The sequence below is a fragment of the Fundulus heteroclitus genome, chromosome 17, assembly GCF_011125445.2.
Source record: "Fundulus heteroclitus isolate FHET01 chromosome 17, MU-UCD_Fhet_4.1, whole genome shotgun sequence".
Classification (NCBI taxonomy): Eukaryota; Metazoa; Chordata; class Actinopteri; order Cyprinodontiformes; family Fundulidae; genus Fundulus; species Fundulus heteroclitus.
In genome coordinates, this window is record NC_046377.1 from 12,254,407 (window position 1) to 12,275,311 (window position 20,905).

The 20,905-nt window shown below is 39.5% G+C and overlaps 1 protein-coding gene across 1 annotated transcript in view; it reads right to left on the minus strand.

The window, feature by feature from the left end:
* Positions 1-1,277: 1,277 nt before the first annotated feature.
* The window catches only part of ube2h (ubiquitin-conjugating enzyme E2H (UBC8 homolog, yeast)), a 29,512-nt gene continuing 9,884 nt past the window's right edge, over positions 1,278-20,905 (minus strand). The window contains exons 2-7 of the mRNA XM_036149315.1: positions 13,175-13,251; positions 11,359-11,433; positions 11,230-11,269; positions 7,093-7,145; positions 5,368-5,496; positions 1,278-5,270 (exon numbers count right to left, since the gene is read on the minus strand). Coding sequence (XP_036005208.1) covers positions 5,146-5,270; positions 5,368-5,496; positions 7,093-7,145; positions 11,230-11,269; positions 11,359-11,433; positions 13,175-13,251 — 499 coding nt within the window. The 3' untranslated portion in view covers positions 1,278-5,145. The remainder of the gene's footprint in view (positions 5,271-5,367; positions 5,497-7,092; positions 7,146-11,229; positions 11,270-11,358; positions 11,434-13,174; positions 13,252-20,905) is intronic.

The window sequence follows — 20,905 nt, forward strand, 5'->3', positions numbered from 1 at the left end:
CATCTGCTTTGCATGGAACATGAAAAGACTTTAAACGTGCTATGCTTCTTTTTCGGGGGCAGCTTGTTCTGACCGACTATAGGTTAAATAAAAAAAATAATATATACACACTACCAGGCAAAAGTCTGGATGGTTCAATGGTTTGTTATTTTTTTATTCCTACCTCAGGAAGCTCCTTCAGCTGTTGGAAAGCCATTTCAGTTGACTAACCTCATGAAACCCATCGAGAGGATGCCTAGAGTGTTAAACGCAGAGATCAAAACAAAGGGGGGCTATTTTTGAAGAATCTAAAACAAAAGAAACTTTTGAGTTATTTCACATTTTTATATACTATTGCTTCATAGGTTTGATGTCTTCAGCATCTACAATGTAGGTGGTGATTAAAAATGAAGTAGGTCCAAACCTTTGGACTGCTAGGGCACATATGAAAACATAACGTTTAACTTTTCCACATTTTACCAGATTGCAGCTACAAATCTGTTCATTTTATTCTGGTCAGGAGGCCTCCTGGACGCCTCCCTGGTGAGGTGTTCCGGGCACGTCCCACCGGGAGGAGGCCCAGGGGAAGACCCAGGACACGCTGGAGGGACTATGTCTCTCGGCTGGCCTGGGAACGCCTTGGGATTCCTCCTGAGGAGCTGGCCCAAGTGGCCGGGGAGAGGGACATCTGGGCCTCCCTACTGAAGCTGCTACCCCCGCGACCCGACCCCGGATAAGCGGAAGAAGATGGATGGATGGATGGATGGAACCAGTCCCAAAAACTGCCTTCAGAGTCGCACTACATTATGCAGCAGATGACTAAAGCTGCACACCCTGAACACAGCATCTCCATGCTGGGTGTAAGAGAAAAAAAAAAAAAAAAAAAAAAAAGTAGTGGCAGAGTCATGCTGTGGGGATACGTTTGAAACAGCATGTGGCATTTTCCTTCAAATTGTCACTACTTTGTACATTAGACTAAACTATATTAAGTTAGTAGTTCTGACATGAATGTGGACAGGTTCAAGGACCAAGGATACTTTCGCAAAGCAGTAAATGAAAAAACAAAACAGGATATTTGTCCATGAACTGGTTTAGAGAAAACCATTTTATTAATTTGGGGGAATTTTTCTGAATAATTTATCCTTTCAAACATAAAAACATGCTTTCCCACCTTCTTAAAAAAAGCACTGCGTGTTTTATGGAATTTATTCAACGGCAAAACTTACCACGACCGTAATCGTATTATTCTCCTTACAGACAGGCACACAAGAGAAATCAGAATCACACAAGAGCACGTATACATATTGAATGTTTTATTTTAAAAAAAGTTATAACAGTTTATTTTATACACAACTATTTATGAGATTATAAGCCTGTTAACAGAGAGCAGTTGTCCTTTTTGACAAAGCATGCCCACTTCACGACGAGGGAGAGGGGGGGGAGAAAAAAAAAATAAAATAAGGGAAAATAAGATGAAATTAAGACCAGGATGAACTTCAAACAAAACAGAAAAATAAAAACCTTTTGACTTTTTAAAATCCTGCAAATAACACACAATAGGTACCAAATACATTGTCCCCCTCCCCCCTTTTAAACTTACACGTTCAACGCTGTGTGTGCTTGATAGAAGGGCCTGATGATGGCAGGGGTGCCTGGAAAGGGTTAGAAATCCATACAAGCACCAGAAACTGAGTGAAGGTGTGCACTGAGAAGCATGCAACCGCTAGAGAAGACACAGTCAACAGAGGAAGAAGAGAGGTGGTGTGTTTTTTTTTTTTTTTTGTGCAGCTGACTCTTCAGTTGTGCAAAAAGAGAACGGGGCTTTCAAAGTTTGGCTTTTATTCAGCAGGGAGGGCAGGCGAGCACAGATTATGTCCTTAAAGCTCCATGCTGTTCCTGATCTGCAGCTGTATTGTCAGAATTGTGAGGTTTTGTTTAGAGAGATCCATCCGTCAGCGCTGAAAAGGTTCGAAACTACCAGCTCTTAATGCATAACCTATAAGTCGGAGGTCGTGGAAGCGATAAAAAAAAAAAACGAATAGGAAACGAAAATAGAAGTTTGTTTTCCATCGTTTACAATCGGGCTAGTGTCAGACAGAGCAATCCGAGAAGATTTTCTTTCGTTTTTGAGTTGAATAAAACAAAAAAGTGGGATTTAAATAAATTCCACCAAGACGCTCCAAGATAGAGAGCAACATCAGATCAGAACTAGACCTCTCAGTGCTAAGCGGATGCAAAAAGGCAGGAAAGTGAAATGATTTGTTTTGCATTTGGATACATCGAATGAAACTCATCTTCATGCTTCATATTCATCGTTTTTAGAAATACACCTACTTCAGAGCTCAAGTATTTTTCTCCAAATTAGAGGCACTGATCAGGCTTTGCCCAGCCGATACTGACCAACAATGCCATTTTTTTAACCTCTAGTTGTTTCCCCCCCGAGGACTACAATGTACAAAACAGGGAAAATGTGGTGCAAATTGCTTGATAGACGTACTAGTTTTGCATTTTACACACAGCGATACATTAATGGATGCATTCATATAGGTACAATCTAATTCTTTCATTAAGTTTTAGCTGACATTTGTTAAACTCAAGTGCAACGATGCATTCGTAGGCCAAAAATGGTTGGTTCTTAGTTTTGGTGTATTTAATGAACTGGATATTTTTCACTATTAGACCTGATTATCATTGAGATTTGACCAAAGGAAAATCATGTAGTAATAATAAAAAATTTGAGATGTTTTCATGACAAGTCAGCTTTTATGCCTAAAACACACAACATTTTTGCATTGAACTGGATAGGTGAAATGAACATGTGAAACTTCTTTTTTTTATATACCCAGAGCTAAACAGCAGCAGGTGAGAGAAATTATACATCTTAAAAAAAACAAAAAAAAGTAAATCTTCTGTTATAAACCAAAAAACAAAAGGGATGTCTCTGCATTCACACGCGTTGATGTCGAAGAGCACAAAACAGTGGAAAAACAGTCCGACGGAAGAAAGATCTGAGCCACATTTCTGCTTTTCTGTACATCCTGGATCCATCACAATCACTACCGCTCAAAATAAAATCTGCCTAGTTTGACATCGCTCACACTCAACTGTACAAGCTCGAGCGCATGTGTCTATATATTTATGAAGGTGAAAAGTCAGAGGAATATTGAATTTCTTATCATCAGGAAGGTTTACCAAACTACAAATCTATCTATCCTGAAGTAGCAAAAACACAGCTCAACAATCGCTGCATGATTTCCAGCTTTTTTTTTTCTGTTTTTTTTTTCTTTTTTAATACCTTCTCGGTGAAACATGGTTAACCACAATGCAGAACAGAAGCAAGGAGTACTTCAAACATTAGCTAGAACAAACCTGGGTCATTTCCCGAGAACTTGGTGTCAACTCACAAAGACAACAAAACTGAATTGCACCGAGGGAAGAATTAAAATGAGGAAGAAAGTTAAAACAATGTGCTTTTCCAGAACATACGAGTCGTCTTAGCCTGCCAAGGCTTCTTAGAAACATGGTTCTGCTGAAATCCTTGATGCTGCAATGATGAGGCACAGAAGAGGGGGGGGGGTTAAATCGATCAGGTGAGTTCCCAGAAAGCATGCGTTTTTAACCTGGGTGTCCATGTTTTGGAACCCAAGTTGTCTGTTTTGGCTCAAACTCAGGTTTTTCTTATTTTTCACTGTTTTTTTTATGAGGCCAGAGCCAAAAGCAGTATACAGACACTTTATTTAAAACAAAGAAAAAAAGAAAAAACAACAGAAAAAAAACCCCCTCAAACTTTTCACCACCAAGTCAAAAGATCTTTCGAAGAGTACAAGTGATAAAAGTTATGGATTCATGAACCAATTTATAGTTGCATTTTGTAATGTTGTTCTTTTGGCTTCTTTACCTACCCACACTGAGAGTTGTTGTATTTTGTATTAGGAGTCCAATTCCTCCATTTCTAAATGTATTTTCCGTCATCATCGACCAAGGAATCCAAAAGATCTTAGTAAAAGCAGACTGCCTCTGGAACGCAGCGCAGACTGGACCGATTACAAATGGTATGGGACAGCAGCGGTGGGAATGTGAGAAGGACTAACCTGTATGTAGCGACAAAGAAACCCCCCCGAAAAAGAACAAAAAGCACTCTTCATTTTCACCTGGATCAACCCAAAACCTCTAAGATCACTAGGCTGCCTTGCAGTTTAAAACTCACCTTGGTGCTGGTTTTCAGCAACAGGGACGAGCTGCTTCCTGACCAACAAGGCTCACTTTATTCTATTATTAGAGACTGTAGAGTCTCATTTTGACCAAATAAGCTGCGTGTTGAAATCAAATACCCAGAACAACCCGCGTTATGCCGTAATGAGGCACGCGGCTGTTTCGTTTTCTGACATCCGCTTGTTTCTTAACACCAAGAAGGTCGAAGACTGAAATAAAATGAAAATATGTAACATCCGACATCTAAACTGAAAAGAAACCTCGTTTTTTTCCCCAGACTTTTCTTCATTAATGTTCCCAAACAAGTACTCGGCTTTTGTTAATGAGTGTCTACTGAGTGCCTTAAAACAGAGTCCTGTAACCTGAATAAAAACAAAAGAATGCGCGTTTTGCCCCGTTTGCCTTCGTTTCGACGGCAGTCAGAAAGTGCGAGAAAAGCTGGAAGCAGCGCCACCAGCACGGCAGAGGGGGACGAGGAGGGACCTGCGCAATGTGTTTGTTTGAAATTTGCAAGCGAAGCCAGTTTTTTGCTTCAAAGTCATCCAGTTCTGCTTTTCAAATACTGTCTGAGATAGCTGGGAGCACGCTGGCGACCTGGGCGGACTGCTTTGAAACGGCAAAAAGTATTGGCCGTGTGAACTTGGACGCTTCGGATGGGGGGGGGGGGAATTTTACAACATCGAACAAATGCAGCAGAGATTGTGAACGCTATCGGGGGGTGGGGCGGTAAACGACTACAGAGAGGAAGGGGCGTCTGTCAAAACACACCAAAGGCTATATATCCATAAAAATCCTTGTTTAGTAGTAATAAAAAAAAAAAAAAAAAAAAAAAAAAAAAAAATCAACTTGTTTAAATATGAATATTATAAGTCTGCTTTCTCGCGGTTAGGAAATCAAATATAGTCTCTGTGGGGGTTGAAGGGAGGGAGTGATTGGGAGGGAGCCCTTTAATTACTACAACTCCATGTCCTGGGCTTCATCTTCTGAGAAATCAGACATGGAGCTCTCGGATGAAGAGTCACCGGTCCCCTCCTCCTGCTCCTTCAGAGCTTCCTCTGTTGCATATTTCTGAATGTACTCTGGAAGGAAAAGACAGAAGACGGATTGACAACGGCTCACGAGATTTCCAATGTAGTAAAACAACAATCCAAAAGCGACTCCTGCCTCAGGATTAACCTTTGATTTTTTGTTTGTACTCCTCTGGCCGATGAAGGTACATGGCCGCTGCGTCGCCGTTGAGGGGGTCGATGGGGTTTGGGTAAGCCAGCAGTTGGGGCAGGAACGATTCAAAGATGTTGGTCAGATCTAGGCATAAAAAAAATACATATTCTGTTTTTATATACTTCACAAAATTATTAGTTAGAGTGTCTCACTTCTATTCAAATGAAAACCTATTTTTGTATATATAAAATATGCTGAGTAAATTGGGTAAATAGTAGTTTGACTTTCACCTTCAGCACCCTGAAAAGTATTCATCTCCTAGAACGTCCCACATTTTTAGCCCATTCCTTAGCATAAAATAACTGAAGTTCACTCAGGATGAATGGAAAGCATCAGTGAACAGCAATTTTCAGAACTTGCCGCAGATTTTCTATCAGAATCAAGTCTTTCCATGTCTGAACAGGGCTCAGAGATGTTTTGTAACCTAACAATGCTTTAATGTTTTCTACAAGGCAATTGGGCAAACTAGATCTTATTATATGGGGCATGTTATAAAACATAGGCATCTCTTACATGGCCTAAATGTAAGCCGTATTTCACAGTTTTTCCAGTTTTCCATAAAGTCCAGATTTGTGGAATGCAGATTGTATCATGTGAGCTGTAAATTTCTGCAGCTCCTCCCGAGTAACCACTGGCCTTTTGGCCGCCTCTCTGATTAATGCTCTCCTTGCCTGCTTGTGAGTTCAGGCTGATAACCACGTCTTGCTTGCACTTGTGGCCTAGTCTTTCCAGTTAGGTGATGGCATTTGGTCGCAGTTATGGGGAGTAAAGTCAACAGTGAATAGAAAAAGAAACGCTACAATTTTCATACATTTGTTAAACACTTTGTTAAATAAATTATCTTTACTACCTTGTATCAGTTTTTAACACAGATGTTTGTGTCTTTAATGTAACATTAATATATTTTGAAGGTGGTGCATTTAAAATCTGCCTGGTAATGAGATCAAATAGGCGTGACTTTATTTTCCATAGCTAGTGTTTTGTGGTGAACCTGCATTTCTCATGTTTTCCACTAGGTGTCACTGTTGGGTTTGTTCAAGTTAAAAAAAAAAGCTTTCCTTGTCTTGTGAAAGCCATTAATGAGCTCTAAAGTTAAAACTGGTTGCTTTCAACACATGCCCCTTTGCAGGAAAGCATTACACCCGATTCTTTGCTGATTGGTCTTTTTTTAAATCCTTTTCTCCAATCTGACTGGCTTCTTCTAAACATAAAAACTAAAACGGCAACGCATCGAATGGAGCCTATCAGTCTAAAATCTGAACCTCTTCCGTCGTTTCCAACTCAGATCCAGCTCTCATACATCTGTGTGAGAACCTCCAGCTCTAATCAACATAAATAAAAAAGCAGAAACATTGGCTGGAAACATTACTATAACATCATTCCTCTATTCAACAGCTGATTTAGCTCTGGACACGAAGACAAACCAACAGATGATTGACTGGTTGCCGGCTCTTGTTTTGTTTCCCTGTGTCTGAGGTGAACGTTTCCTGACCTTGGTGGGTGAGAGCATTACCTTATTAGTGTTTACTTTTCCCCTCAGTAAGTAGATTAGGACCAACAGTGGCTGTCTGGTAAGCTCAAGGGGATACCTTTTTTTTCCCCTTCTTCCCTTTGTTACAGACGCCGTACCACAACAAATTATTCACATGGGTCTTGGGGGGGATTTGCGCTGCCACTCACCGTAAAGAGCTGTCCATGTCTGGTTGATGACATCTAAGCACACTGTTCCTGACCTGAAACCCAAGTAGAAGGCAGAGTTAGGAGCCTGCTTGTCACTGCACAACCTGAAAGCACAGGTCTTTCTCCCACAACAGCCCAAGAAGCGCTTTTAATATTATTTCTCTTAATAAATATATGCATACAGGTTAAAATGTATTGATTTATCCTTAATATTGTAAGGAGAAATGTCTTGGCAAGATGCATCTGAACCACAGGGGTTTTTGTAGGATATTTAATAACTCTTCTTGGCAGAATCAGCATTTTTCAGCATTGGAGACACCGTTTTAAAATTTTGTTACATTCAGGGCAATTCTAAAAGCTTAATTTTAACCCGCTTTGTTCGTTTAAAACCAGCTTCTGATCAGAGTTTGGGATTATTGTCCTTTTGAAACCACCAACTGTGTTCAAGCTTCAGTCATCTGACCCAAACTGTCACCGTTAGAAGAGGAGGTGACGATGTTCAACAACAATCAAGAATCCCACCATGACATAAAGGGGCCGTGACAACAATTAATTCCAGAGGAAACAAAGTGGTTCCAATAAATAATTAAAAACCTTAAATAATTTTGCTGTTCATATCAAGGATGAGCAAAACTTATGAAGGTGTTAAATACTTAAACTAAGTAGATTGTATTTTAATACACGTGAAAAACAGACTATGTATATGAAAGGATACCAGTGGTAATCAAATAATAATGTGGTTGTTTTCCAATAATATTCATATTGTAGCCGTCTCATAAATGGAAAGCATTCAGATGAGATATGCTCAGAAATCATAATTATTATTTTTCCATTTACTTTCAGCTTAACCCAAGGGGGGCTCTTATTCATTTAACAAACATAATAACTTCACTTGTGCACATTAATAAAACTATGTTTAAACCATTGTGCACAGCTGCACAACTTCAGGCATACATTTGCAGATTTCATGCCACCTGGAGCTAGGGCTGGGTGATATGGCTTAAAATAAAATCTCTGATTTCATCATACCAGACCTGATTAATCGATTCCGTTTTCCCTCCTTTTCGTTTCACAAAAAGAAATTAAAAGGAGTTATTTTAAAAAATTTGCTTTTATGTCGAGCATTTCATCTGGGAGTTGACCTGAACCCAAAGCGCAACTAAATACAACATGCTGGTAAAACAAGATGGCGGCTCTGCTGTTGTAAACAATGGAAATACTATTACACAGTGAGCTAAGAACAGCCTTCACTTGTGTAACTTCAAACTAACTTAAAAAAATAAACCAATTAGTAAATTAGCGTGCCTCATATTGGTAAAAAAAAAAAAAAAGTTTCCTCTTTAAAATATTTTGACAGTACATTTTCCTACACATACATTCTGCATTGAATGCTATTCTCTTCATAGAAGCCCAATGAGTGCACTGGCAAGATAAAATACAGATTTTCTAAAAATTAAATGTTAATATTTTTTTTTTATTAAAATTAACTGATTAAATTGATTTATCGTCCAGCTCTACGTGGGGCATTAGTGGATGTGGATTAGTCCTGTATCCCAAAGTCAACACAAAGCGCCTCAATGTCTCACAGAAATGTGGCTAAATGCGTCTCGTCGAGAGCAAGAAACTTTTTAGGTGAATAGTTTATGTAGTCTTAGAATACTTAAGTTGGCCTGTTTATGATAAGGACTCAGTATGAGGAGCTGTGTCCTCCAGGATGAACTAAAGGTTTATTACATAAAATTTTTTAGGAACAAAAACTGAAGTTTCAGATTTTTTTTCTTCCAAGAAACATCCTGTTTCAGGAACATTCAATGCCCCCTCCGAAAGCATTGGAATAGTGAAGCAAATTCCCTTGTTTTTGTTGTTCACTAGAAACATTTGAGTTCAAGATCAAAAGATGAACATGAGACAAGAGCTCAGAATATCAGCTTTTATTCTCTGGTTTCTACGTGTCGATGTGTTAAAACAACTCCCTTTGTTTGAACCCACCCAAAACTATTGGAACATGTGACTGACAGAGAGTCTTTGTTGACCAGGTGTTGCCTTTAAGGTTGACTATTCAAACATTAAATAGTTCAGCATGACTAGTCTACTTTCAGGCCCGGGTTCAGACCTATAAAGCATGCCTCTCTTGTTAAAGGGGATAAACCTACATGAAGACCAGAGAGCTGACAACGGGAGAAAAGCAAGCCATTTTGAAGCTGAGAGAGAAGGAGGACAATCAATCAGAGCCATTGGTCAAACGTTGAGCAAAGCAAGCACAACAATGTGGAATATCCTGAATAAGTAAGAAGTAAGTACGGTTCGAAGAAGACTGATCAGTAGAAGGAATCAGAAGGCCAGATAGGGATTTGCGAAAGAAAAAAAAACAAAAATCACAGAGATGAGCTGCAAAAGTTCTGCATTCCATCTTATGGAAAGTGATAGAAAGGCCAAAGTGTGGAGAAAGAAAGCACTAAGCACACAAACTGTGAAGCATGGTGGAGGTATTGTCACGGTGTGGCCGCCTCTGGAACAGGCTCATTAATATTTATTGATTATGTAACTGATGATGGTAGCAGCAGAATGGATCCTGAAGTGTACAGAAATATTTTGTCTGCTATAATTTACAGAGAAACGCATCAAAACTAATCAGGAGGGAATTTTGTCACGTAGCAGGACAATGACCCAAAGCACACTGCCAACAAAACAAAGGACTTCATCAGGGGAAAACAGCGGAAAGTTTTAGACCGGCCAAGTCAATCACTTGACCTCAACCCCAACAGAGCATGCATTTCACCTCCTTTGGAGGAGACTGAAACAAATAAGAACTGATGGAAGCTGCAGTAAAAGCCTGGAATAGCGTCACAAATCAAGAATGCGACAATGCAGTGGTGGCGATGGGTCGCAGACTTGAGGCAGTCATTGCAAGCAAGGGTTATGTCACTAAATATTGAATGTAATCCACTTTAAGATAATTTGCTTCTTTCCTTCTTCTCACCCAGAAAGCTGTGGTGTAACACAAACGCTGATATATCCTGAGTTTAACAAATCTATATTTAAACACCAGGGAATAAAAGGTGATATTCGGAGCTCTTGCCTCATGTTCACCGTCTCATCTTAAACCCAAATGTCTTTAGTGACCAACAAACACAACGGAAATGGTCTTGCTCTTCCAATACTTTTACAAGGGTCTGTTCTATAAAATAAGTAATTAAAGCATCAATTTAGCAGGTAAATAAATCTCGTTAAGAAAACGATACAATGCACAAGCTCAGCAGTAGCACTAGGGCTGGGCAATATATCAAGATATATATTTTTTTTAAATAAAAAGGACTATATCTGTAAGGTCTAGTTAGTGTTAGAATTATACATTTATGCCTTCCAGTAGGTTATTTTTCTGCTTTTTCTTATATTTATCTAAAGCTGTTTGTTAACAAATGGGTCTTGGGATAAAACATTTATTCAGATGCCCTTTTCTAATTATATAAGCAAATGTTGGTCCATATCGCCCAGCCCTAGATAGCAAAATGACTGATACCTCAAAGACTTCCTCTTAAAGTGTAATAAATGTAAAATGTAACTGAAGTCTATTTAAGTTGATCAGAGCATAAACTGTCATTAGTAACCCCATCTTTTTAAGTCAGGAAATGACTGTTTTCTTGTAAACAGATGTAGCCAGCGCAACAAATCAAACATCTTGAGTTAGGATCGTCGATTGTCCTACAAAGGCGTTTTTTCAGGACTGCATGGAACCGTGGCTTATTTGAAAAGCCAGGACCTTTTAAGTAAACATCTGGTCGACTCTGCCAGAAAAGAAAACAACAATCATTGGGTCCTTTAGGAGGACTATGATCCAAATCAATACAGAAATGATTCACCAGACACAAAACCCAACTTTATTTATGGCCGTATCATTCCTTGGACCCTAAAGATAACCTGTGTGGCGTGCTCAAAAAACCTTAGGATGAAAGGACCAGAAGTGGAGCTGCATCTCTATAATAGACTTCCTTTTTAGTGCAATTAGCTTTAATGCAAAAGGTAGAAAAAAAAAACCTAATAGTTTTAATGGTCGGCATATAATGAAATTACAGAGTAGAAAAGGAAAAACACTCAAGAAAACCTTTATCATAAAAAACGGGACTTAGATGGACTCACGCTTCATCAATGTTGGGATGAAAAATCTTGTTCATGAATCCTGAAAAGGCAAAGTGAGAATCAGCACAGTCTCAGTCAACGCCAACAGCCATCCCGACACATGACGCGCGTTCCAGGCAGAGCTCCTACCTATTGATGGCGATTTGAATGGGTATTTATCGGGGAGGTCTACTCGCACTTTCCACACACCTCCCTCGTACGGCGCTGTGCATGACAAGAGGAAAGGAGATGATAAAAGGAAGTCGTCCGAGCACACAAGTTAAGACTTATCTTAGTGACGGTCCACCCTTCACAAACTCCGGCGGATGCCGAGTCACATCAATTTTCCTCACCGCACAGACTTTGCGCCCCACCTCTCTGCCCTTTTTACAAACGAATGAACAGCAGCCCTGGAGAAATCTTTACCTTCGAATCGCTGCGGATTATTCACGGACATCAAAGGGGAAGGGAGAGCGATGTTAGCGAGTGTGCTGCTCTCCCAGAATAGCTGTGTGTAACAAGACCCTGGTGTGCTGAAAGTGAGCAGCACACAGATGACTGCAGACGCACTTGTTGTGGCTGGATGACGGCGAGCAGCGGCGTCTCGTTTGACACGGTCCAGAGGCATCAAGAGGGGCCTCTTCCTCTTTTTACCGATGCATGAGGGCCAGTGTGGGACAGATGTTGCGTACAGCACAGGGAGGAAGCGCTTCCTGCTGATGAGGCCGTGGCTTCACTCCGTTTTACACTTTCCTGCCTGAGGTCTGGTTTCAATTCATTTTACATTCCTACCCAGCTGTGCAGAACCTCTATTTTTCACACAACAGCATCCCTGATAACACTTCCCTGCCCTGAAGGATAGCATTTATTATCCCTTAGTGTTCCTTCTGGAGTTCAGTTTAGTATCAAAATTATCAATTAATCACCGAAAAATAACTATTTACAACCACTAATGAAAAAAAAAAAAACAAAAAAAAAAAAACACCCACAACAAATTGGTCATCAAACTATTTCTAGAGCATAAAGTACTTTTAAAATGATGCTAGAGAAAGTGCCAGAACAGCTGGCTGCCCCTCCTGCACCTGTTGCTGTGCACCTGGCTAAAAAAAAAAAGCCCTTAACTTAACAAGAAAGGTAGAATTGCTCATAAATAGCACAGGTTAGGGTTGGCCTAGGTATGAAAGCTAAAGGAGCACCACACATCTCTCCTACTGAGATGATGATGCTAACAAGCTGGCTACAGTCTGGCTACCTGAGCAGACAGGCGGACTAACCTAGCAGCAAACATGTGCTTCTTATCACCCAAAAAGGGATAGCATTCTGCACAATAAGATTTTGAAATCCTCCATTGAGGGGGTTCCACAAGGTTCTGACGAAATATTGACAAGCCATTTAATTCCTAGGATTTATTTTACCTGTTCATTAACTTAAAAACTGAAGCTCTTATGTGAATTTTGTTACGCAGAAGTCTTGTTTTTCTTGTCATATAAACATTGAATACTAGAATCAACATTTTGCTGAGGAATAGCTCAGGATATATAGTGTATATGAATACATATGCTTAGTATGTATGGCTTTCTCACTCATTCTCTTAATCCTTAATCTAAACTTTAATCAGCAAAACTTCATGCCAACTTTATGCAAGTGTTTCTATGCGTTTCTTACATAATTTACAAATTGGATCTATTATCTCAATGTGGTTAAATAAAGAAAATTTATTAATTAGTGCATTTAGCGGGTTATTTCGTGTGTGTTGTAGACAACAGCTGCAATAACTGATATTCAACCATATTTGAACTTCTTGTATAAATACCTTGGGTGTTTATCATAAGAGTATCATATCAGCTCAGGACCATTTTAAAACTGGTTCCTAAACAATTTTTCAGAGAAACAATATTCATGAGAATAAATTTGGGAGAACAAGGGACTGAAAAATGCACTAAAACACTGAAGCAGAAATACTTACTTCCTTGTGGTCCATAAAACTTCACTACAAATTCATTGAGTCCGCTGAGGATGGTGACTTCATGCTTGCTCTCGATGCTAAAGGGCTGTTAAGGAAAGCTGCGTCGTGATTGGACAAAGACAAACAAGAAAAAAAATCCATTCACACTATAATTATGAAAAACATCAAAAAGTCATTGACATCTGGCTCCTAGGGTAAATGAAAAACATCTGTTTTACTTCTATTTTCATTCTAGGCCCTTACTGTAAAATGACAAAAGTGTTTAGATTCTGACATTTTCCACATTTTAACCCGCCGTTTACTGTTTTTATATTGCATCACAAGTTATGAGGTCTCCAGGAGGAAATCACATATCAGTATCAGAAATAGTACGGAAAAATATCAAATATGATTTTGTTCTGACTTCCAACGACCTTAATGTCTAACAACTAGTTTGACCCAATTTATCCCCCCCCATTTACTTTTTGTTCCCCAATCAAGGTAAGTCCTCTTGATTATTAGAATTTGATAACTGAATGCTGTCACAGAAGAGTATTGTGTTTGTAGAAGAAATCCCAAGCTGTCCTTGAGTTAAATCTAAAAATCGGGCTCAACTTGCCAAAGAAAACCCTCAATGATTGAGGTGCAATAAAAAAAATATTCTTTGTAAATCTTATGTTTGCTCTGATTTTCTACTCTTCTAAAAGTATGCTTTCCTTTTTTCTTCCTGTCTGAGCAGAGAAAGAACCACACAGAACAGAATCAAAAAAAAATAAATCAGCCACTAAACATGTATGGTAAAAAAAAAAAGCCCAAAGCCATAACTGAGCCCTTTACAGACAGAAGGTGGAAAAACAACAGATGCAAAAGCAGCAGCAGGCTCTTCCGTCATCATTGAGGTTGCACTAGTATCCCATTAGTAGTATCAATGATACCAAAGGGTTAAATGGAACTGAAGGTTATTTTAAGCTCCGGCTGAGTCTGCTAAGAGCAGAATGGATCCCTGGCTTCGCTGAGGAAATGTGTCAAAGTCAGACAGAAGAGGAAGCTCTCTGTTCTGACGTGAACTTGAGTCTGGGAGCTGGTGAAGTAAAATCCGAGCCAGACAGATAAATCACTGCTACCAAGACAGCCACATTCATCTGGAGCTCAGCAGCAAAACCTCAGGCTGATAGAAACCATCGTCCCAGTTCTAGCAACAAGCAAAGTGCTCACATCCTGCAGCTCTGGATACATTCGACCAACAGTGAAACCATTGGTGTGAGTGAACAAATACGAGAGACGGGCAGCACCGCTGCAAGGTGGCCTAAGCCCTCCGTTAATGGGGTTTAATTCATGCTGATAGTGCTGCATGTTAACCATTTTAACACTCAAAGTAGGACCCATTACAGTGTGGTAAAATATGTCTTCATAATATATGAGGGCACAAGGTCCTGAATATACTATCCTGGATGTTTTATTAAACAAATGTTTTTTCCCTGCTTAAAAAAAAAAAAAAAAAACTTTGTCCAAGCCAGAAATTGGTTCTTTCAGCCTTTAGGTCGTCCCCAATTTTTTTTTGAAAAACTGAAAATCCTACATGCATAACGTGTGAATTAATTCTGCCAGTGAATCCAAATACGCTGCTTTGATTTGGACAGACAAGGTTTTCAATGCAGCGCGTCACTGTAACCAGACTCTGTGCTGAAAACTCGACCAGACGGGTTCACTTTAGTAACGCTGGTGAAATACGAGACCGTAATCCTTTCTGAACTTTCCTTTTGTAAATGAATTAGTTATATTTGTTTAATACAAAGTTTCAGTCGTCTGTATTGTCACACTTTAGTATATATATATATATATATATATATATATATATATATATATATATATATATATATATATATATATATATATATATATATATATATATATATATATATAAAAATTCCTAAAGAGTGCCATAGGTGGCAACCCCGACCAAAAAGCCTGAGCTGAGCTAGACAGATGCTGAAAAAACATTAAAACACAAAAATAGCTCCACAGAAAGTAAACGAAAAGTATAAGAAAACACTAGTCAGGAAAATGTTCATAAATCTGAATCAAAATCTTCCCCATAACATTGTTGTGATCATCTGTGTTCAAGATACCAAGCAGCCTTAATCTCTGGATATCAAGTCAATATATTCATGCCACAAACAAGAGTGATTAGAAAAAAAAAGCTCCACCTCAGAGCAAAGTTTAAAAAGAAGTTTTAGCTTTTATCACCAGAAATGCTGTTATCGTGTGGATGGGAGGTAGGAAAGTAACAGTCTTGCAAAAATATTCATATAAATAGGGATTAAAATAGGAAAACATCAAGTAGGATGTTTGAATAAAGAGGGAGAACATGAGCGGCAACATTGAAATAATAAAAGTAAAGAAATTGGTTCATGAATTTCATTAAAAAAGAACACAAAAAAACAAACAAAAAAAACAAAAAAAAAAACAGAATTTTATGTTAAACCATTCCTAAAGTTTAAAGTATTTTTAGTGAGATGGTAAATAGAGCGCAGTGCTGTCCCTGCCCCACCTGTTGTCGTACACTGCTGCTGGTCGAAAAATTAATACACACGCTTCCATTTCATACGAGAAAGACAAATATGGCAGCTTGGAAACATTTCCAGTCACAAACAGCTAATAGTTTCCTGGAAATCAAAGAAGTGCCATCCCACCGTGGTTATGCAGCGGTATAACCACTACAGGCGGCAGAGGTCATCAGTGGGTGCAATATTTTGGCCTAAACTCTTAAAAGCAAAACAACTAAACTTGAAATATGACAAAACCTTACATGTAATCAGTAATGTGCATAATTTTATCAGCAGGAGGAACTGTCTGTTTTAACACAAAGCATCAAGATCATTTTATAACTACTGGGAGAAAATGTTCCAGTTATTACCACGATAACTCAAGCTCCTCATGCTATGGGAATATCCCTACCAGCCAATTCTTTAGGAGCGCGCCGTTCCTTTAAAAAACAGCAAAGACAGCTGGACTGGGCACATTCCACCTACTTCACATCACCCCCTCAACAACAAAGCATCATATCAAGATAACTGTGTGGTGATGAGCAAGTCCTGAAGTGATGACTTTAATCCAAACGCCGTCTTGCCCTCTTCTATCTAAATCACATGAGCCCAATGCTGTCGCTCATTGGCTTTTAACTTCAGGGAGGCTGGAGGCCATCGCTTCCCTTACAGGGTAAATAACGTGTCGCTGTGAAAAGAAAACTGCGTTACACCACAGAAAGGAATGTGGCAGATAGCCGTCTCAGTAGCAGAAAGGCTCCCGGTCCTTCTGCTTGTGAGCCGCATGGTGGAGCAGGAGATGGGGGCGGTGGACAGAGCGCGCATCTGGCAACCAAGCGTTCATCCTTAAAGATAGAAAAGATAGGTGGATGCCCGGAAGCCTCAGTGTACTACATAGTAATAATCATCTGGTTATTAAACAGAGGCTGACGCGATACAGCGTAGAAAGGATTTTCACTTAATGGCTGAAATACAGAGGACCGGGTCTGCATGCGTACTGCTTGTGTTTTTCTGTGTAATTCTACGTTAAAAACAAGCATCTAGAATAAATAGACCGGTAAAGATTATAGGAACCTGAAGGTGTGGAAATGAACTGCATGCCGACAGGAGTTTTAGGGGGACATTTTAAGAGAAAATACACTTTTTTCAATGCTAATGAGCTTTCTTGGTTCCCGATCTCAGCATAAAGCCTGTCCATCCCCCAACTTGGATTAGTGTGCATCGTAATCTGGGGACAGTAGCAGGTCAATATCTTTTTATATACACGCATAATCTAATACACAGGGGTCAGTCGAAGCAGAGGAACAAACGGAACGCATCTCCAGAACCCACAGACACTATTCCACAGTTGGAAACATTTTGTCACATCACAATCACCAATCTGAAATGTATTTTATTGAGATTCTGTTCAATTCAGTGCAAAAAAAATTAATAAAATAAAGATCTGGTGGATAAATGATGTAAAGTGTTAGTTGTTTAAAGAGCATTTTGTATGTAAACTGAAACTCGTGAGGCTTTCACAGAACAGCTGCTTAAAATGCAGAGATTAAATTATACATAGTTGCACTCAATGGCTGAATTACTGGTTGCACTGGATTTTATTTAGCAGTGTCAGAGTAAAGGGGCTGAACACAAGGGCCTGCCAAACTATTCAGACTTTTCTTAGTAAAATAAAATAAAAACATGCCTCGCTTTCCCTTTACTCCATATTTTCTTTGTGTTGGTCTATCGCATATAATCCCAACAATTTTGTGGTTACATGACAAAATGTCTAAATAAAAAACAACAACTACTTTCTGAGTACTAATTGCCATCTCCAGGTTTACTTTAGGGCAAACACCACGGTCCCAAATCTCCTCCTTTTCTTGTTTCTGGAGCAAACCTTTAGACCAAGTAAAAATGTTCAGTAAGTGGCATTTTCGGCTGCGGTGCAGACATGTTTGTTTTGCTCCTGGTCCGTACAGGCCGCTGTCCCCGCTCGACCTCAGGATCAAAATATCACATCCCTCACAACCACTGTCCGAGCGGGAAGAAAACAACGACTCAAACTGCTCGCTGTCAAACAATGTGGAGTCAGACCCCCTGAAACATCTCCTTCTTGGAGACGCCACTCGTTGATCTTGTCGCAGGAAGTAGTTTCTTAGTTTAAAAGCCTTGTATAACAGGGTCTAGAGACCACGAAAAGCTGCAAAACTGACCTTAATGTGTTTAGTTATTGTGTCAGCAACTCAAAAACCAAAGCTATTAATAAGATGGACAATCATACAAACGGAATAAGGAAAAGAATCTTAAGAGTCTCATTTTCCATTTTGGTTTTCTGTTGCTTTTTTTATGTAAGGTTATCTTGTGTCCTGAAAGGGTTGCTTTTAAATAAAACATTATTAATAAAACTCTGCCTGAAAAGCAATACAATTTCCCCAACTTCCCAAAACCATCTGGGACAAATGGCCTGCTCAAAGAGTTCATTAAACAGCTCTAATTGTTTATACTCAATCCAGATTTGGCCCTGGCGTCGCAGAAGAACAACCAATACCAGCAGAAGAGTTGGAGGCCGGTTTCGAGGCTCACACATGAAAGGCTGCATGAAGGAGCGCGTCAGTGGAACTTCGTTTTTAAAGGGAAGATGAGACAACATGGCTTCGACAGAGCGAGAGAGAGAAACAGAGAGCACATTTTTGACGGCGGAGATGAGGAACTCTGCAGCTCAGACCTCCTTTTCACTTGCCCTGCCTCCAACACGAACTGAAACAAGACTTTGCAATGAAAAGCCTTGCAGATGAAAGGCAGGAAACACAGCGGCTGCCCTCGGGGTGTGGGCGACAGATAGGAACTAGAACTAGAAATGCACGGGCTAATAATCCCTACCTATAGATTTAAAAACTTTCATCCGTACAATGATGATAAACAATTAATAAGCAATCAAAATGCTGTAATATAGATTGAAAGAAACAATAAAAATGGGGGATTGTAGCATAGAATAAATAACACTAAACTGCTGTTTTCAGTGTGAGCTTAGAGATACCAGCCTGAGGAGAATTCATTTTTGCATATTTAGTTTAGAGTCTATTGGTTTCAGATCTCCCCCAGCATTCACTTTGCATGCATCCTGCTCCGTTTAAAGTCCAATCCTGTATTCAAATGCGGCTGTTTGTGCATTCAACTTTGGATGTCACCGAGCAAAGTAGATTACAACGTGACGGTACACACTGTGCACAAAAACAGAGGCCGAGCCCGAGCGGGCACTGCAGCCGCCCTGCAGCGGCAGGCTGAGCGACAGGCCTGGGTGTTGCTGTGGGAGCGAGATTAAACCACATCAACAAAGACACCGCTCCCCCCCCCCCCTTTCAAACTTCACTGATCCTGACTCGATTCTCCCCTCATATCACTGAGGTTAACGTTACCCCCCCAAAGCAGGTCATCGTTCAGAAGAAACAGAAAATAAATGTTAGGAATACTCAACTCTGAGGAACTAGCTACCATTAAAATCCCACAATGCACCAAAAAGCTGGAGATGAACGGTAAAACGTCAATACATCCAGTTCCAGCCATATTTATTGTTACCTTGATGAAGACGTGCAAAACGCCCTGATATAAATTAATCTGCTATTGAAATCGTATTAAAAATAAAATAAAAATCTACTTTTGAGTCGATTTTTCTAGTTGACAAAGTAAGGCAAGTTTTTTTTTTTACAAAACACTTTATTAAGATTATTCAAAGATGGGGGAGAAAATGTAAAAGACAAACAAAAAAACAGTAGCTTTTAACAAAGCAGACCCTTTTTCTAACCACTAACTCCTTTATTGCTCTGCTATGTGAGCATAGTAATAAATATGATCAAAGTTGAACACAATGTTGATTCTGAGTACCCACATGTGTTCTCAGCTTATAGCCCAGGCTTCATTTGTTTGCATCTTGAAATCACGAGACGCTCCTGCAGCCACACTGCTTTATCATACAGAATAAAAAAAAAAAAAAAAAAAAAAAAAACATTTATTCAGTACTTAAGCCAGAAATGAAACAGTTATCCAACTCCATGCTTTGACACGTTTTCCTCAGGCAGATACATAGCCACCAACTTGACACGACAAACTACAAACTAGTGGTTGGAAAACCACAAGACTAATTTGTTAGCTTATCTGGGCTATTGCAGTTCAATAACTAGTAGGAGTCAACAATATGTTTTAGCAGCTGTATGCCATCTACCCTAGTGGATAACCTAACTAACAAGCCAGCTAATATTGGGGGGGATATACATTTAGACGATCATGAAGAAGTTGATTTTGTTTTTCAGTAATTCCATTCAAAAAGTGAAACTTGTATATTATAGTAATTCATTACACACTGATATATTTCATGTGTTTATTGCTTTTACTTTTGATGATTTATAACTAACAACTAATAAAAACCCCAAATGGTGAAAGATCCAATACTGTAGACACCTGGTGCCACATTCTAGTCAGCTAATTAACTCAGAACACCTTTAGAAGGGTTTTAAAAAGGGTAAGCTGTGCTCATCAGGAAAAGGAAGCAAGAAGTGCTCCAGATTTTCCTGGTAGATGGCTGCATTGACTGTGGGCTTTAAGAAAAAAAAAAAAAAAAAAAACTGTGGACCAACACCAGCAGATGACATGGAACCCAAACATGATGACCGACTGGAAACCTCCCTCTAGACTTCAATCATTGTGGATTCTGTGCTTCCAGACTGTGGGACCTTGATTTCCAAATGAAATACCAAGTTTAGCATTATCAGAAAAGATGACTTTAGACCTCTGGGCAACAATCCGGTTGTTTTTCTCCTTAGCCCAGGAAAGATGCTTCTAACATCTCTGGTCCAGGACAGTGTGTGGCTCTAACTCCAGCATCATCACACTCCTTGTGAAGCAACCCCATATTCTTATAAAGGGTTTGCTTGAAATTCTCTGAAGGCTGCGGTTATCCCTGTTGCTATTGCACCTACTACACTTTTTCCTTTCACTCAACTTTCTGTTTATATGCTTTGATACAATACTCTGACTAGCTGTGACAACCAGCTTCTTTAGCAATAGGCTTTTGTGGTTTACCCTCCTTATGGACAGTGACGATGACATCTGTCACGTCAGCAGTCTTCCCCATGACGGTGTCGCCTACTGACCCAGACTGAGACACTATTTAGAGACTCAGAACCTCTGCAGGAGCTCTGAGTTCATTAGCTGATAAGGCTGTAAC